A 2500-nucleotide genomic window follows, 5' to 3' on the forward strand; every position below is an offset into this window, starting at 1 on the left:
TTACACATAGTATTTTATCCTGTAATCTTTACACATAGTATTTTATCCTGTAATCTGTACACATAGTATTTTATCATGTAATCTGTACACATAGTATTTTATCCTGTAATCTTTACACATAGTATTTTATCATGTAATATTTACACATTATTTTATCATGTAATCTTTACACATAGTATTTTATCCTGTAATCTGTACACATAGTATTTTATCATGTAATCTGTACACATAGTATTTTATCCTGTAATCTTTACACATAGTATTTTATCATGTAATATTTACACATTATTTTATCATGTAATCTTTACACATAGTATTTTATCCTGTAATCTGTACACATAGTATTTTATCATGTAATCTGTACACATAGTATTTTATCCTGTAATCTTTACACATAGTATTTTATCATGTAATATTTACACATTATTTTATCATGTAATCTTTACACATAGTATTTTATCATGTAATATTTACACATTATTTTATCATGTAATCTTTACACATAGTATTTTATCATGTAATCTGTACACATAGTATTTTATCATGTAATATTTACACATTATTTTATCATGTAATCTTTACACATAGTATTTTATCATGTAATATTTACACATAGTATTTTATCATGTAATCTTGGCACATAGTATTTTATCATGTAATCTGTACACATAGTATTTTATCATGTAATATTTACACATTATTTTATCATGTAATCTTGGCACATAGTATTTTATGCATTTTGAAGTGCAACAGCGAGATATTAGTGTGACTTGAGTTCAAATATTGGGAAGTATTGTGTTTAATAAAGGTGGTAGTGAGTGTCCTGCAGTAGATGCGTGTGCGAGTTCTTACCTGTGTGTCTCAGCGCTGTACTGGCCCCTACCCACTTGATTGACGGCGCAGAGTCGGAACTGATAGGTCCTGGCTGGTGTGAGCCCGCCCACTGATACGACAGTCACCGCAGGGTCCACCTCTGATAGGTAGACCTTCCATGGCGAGTCTAGACACAAGACACACAGCTTAGACTCTCGTGATAACATCTGGTGGAGGCAGGACAAACAGAGAGACACAGCTTAGACTGTCCTCATAACATCTGATGGAGGCAGGACAAACAGAGAGACAGGGACACTCAGGACTCATAACTCAGAAGAAAGGAGGGAGGGAAGGCAAGTTTATTTGTAAAGTACATTTCAGACACAGAGACAATTCAAAGTGATTTACATCAAATAGATAAAAGAAAAGAGCATACAGAAAAAAGATTAAAGTGAAAAACATTAGGTTCATGTAAAAGAATCAAAATGCATTACATTGCAGAATCAAAGCAAGTAAAATAGAGAGATGTTTGAGCCCGCTAACTCTTATGTGGAAGGAGTGAAGGATGGAAGGAAGGAAGGAAGTTAGGAGCTAAGGGAGAAAGAGAAGTACAGTACAGTATATGACTGTACCACCATGCTTGCATTATCTTGGACTCTTTCTCTTGAAGTTACGGCAGACAGCTGCAGCATTATCCTCGTAGCATGCACATGTGTATCTGTATGCGTGTGTGAGCCAGCGAGAAGAATAATGTGTGTGTGAATCTGTGTGTACTCACATGTGTGTACCTGTGTGTGTGTGTGTGTGTGTGTGTGTGTGTGTGTGTGTGTGTGTGTGTGTGTGTGTGTGTGTGTGTGTGTGTGTGTGTGTGTGTGTGTGTGTGTGTGCGTGCTAGAGTATATCTTCTGGAGTGTGTTATAGAGAGATTGTACCACTATAAATGCAATGTGTTACCATGTCTGACAATGGCTTTAATACACTTGCTGGGCTGGCTTAGAATGACTAAGGCACACACACGCGCACACACACACGCGCGTGTGCACACACACACACACACACACACACACACACACACACACACACACACACACACACACACACACAGACGTAGAAGGTAATCAGTGTGCAAGGTGCTCTAGTCCATTCCTCACTGTCTGAATTCAGTCCTCACTGAAATCAATCAGACATTTAGAGCCTCTGCTTTTCTCCTTTCTTTGGTCTCTCACTGTTCTGCGCTCCCTCTTTCTCTCTCTCTCTCTCTCTCTCTCTCCCTCTCTCTCTCTCTCTCCCTCCCTCTCTCTCTCTCTCTCTCTCTCTCTCTGTGGCCCCCACCATGTTTTCTCTCTCCTCTTGCTCTGTGCGTATAATAATGCCTTGTTTACTTCCTCTCCCTCTGTCTTAGGGTATTTCTGTGGACGCTGCTGAGATGGTGACAGCTGAAGAAATACATCATCTTTGAGTTGCAGATGATGTTCAACAGCTGTCTGCTCCAAACCTATCTGGATGATTACTAGAAATGTTAAACCACATTCATATTTGACATGTGTACATCAGTCCCACTACACCCCCCCCCCCCCCCCCCCCCCCCACCAAACAAACCCCCGCTTCCCCTCTGCTTATAACAAGAGCCACTCTACGGCCATTTCCCTCCAATCTGTCTCTGCTGTCATTCCATTCCTGAGAGCCT

At 39.4% G+C, this 2500-nt stretch overlaps 1 protein-coding gene across 1 annotated transcript in view; it reads right to left on the minus strand.

Moving 5' to 3' along the window:
- Positions 1–2500, minus strand: part of LOC310793861 (protein sidekick-1-like) — a gene marked incomplete at both ends in the record, with an annotated part of 384133 nt that overhangs the window by 111199 nt on the left and 270434 nt on the right. The window contains one exon of the mRNA XM_083655753.1: positions 853–1000. Coding sequence (XP_083511879.1) covers positions 853–1000 — 148 coding nt within the window. The remainder of the gene's footprint in view (positions 1–852; positions 1001–2500) is intronic.

Source organism: Poromitra crassiceps (assembly GCF_964638095.1).
Source record: "Poromitra crassiceps genome assembly, chromosome: 19".
Classification (NCBI taxonomy): Eukaryota; Metazoa; Chordata; class Actinopteri; order Beryciformes; family Melamphaidae; genus Poromitra; species Poromitra crassiceps.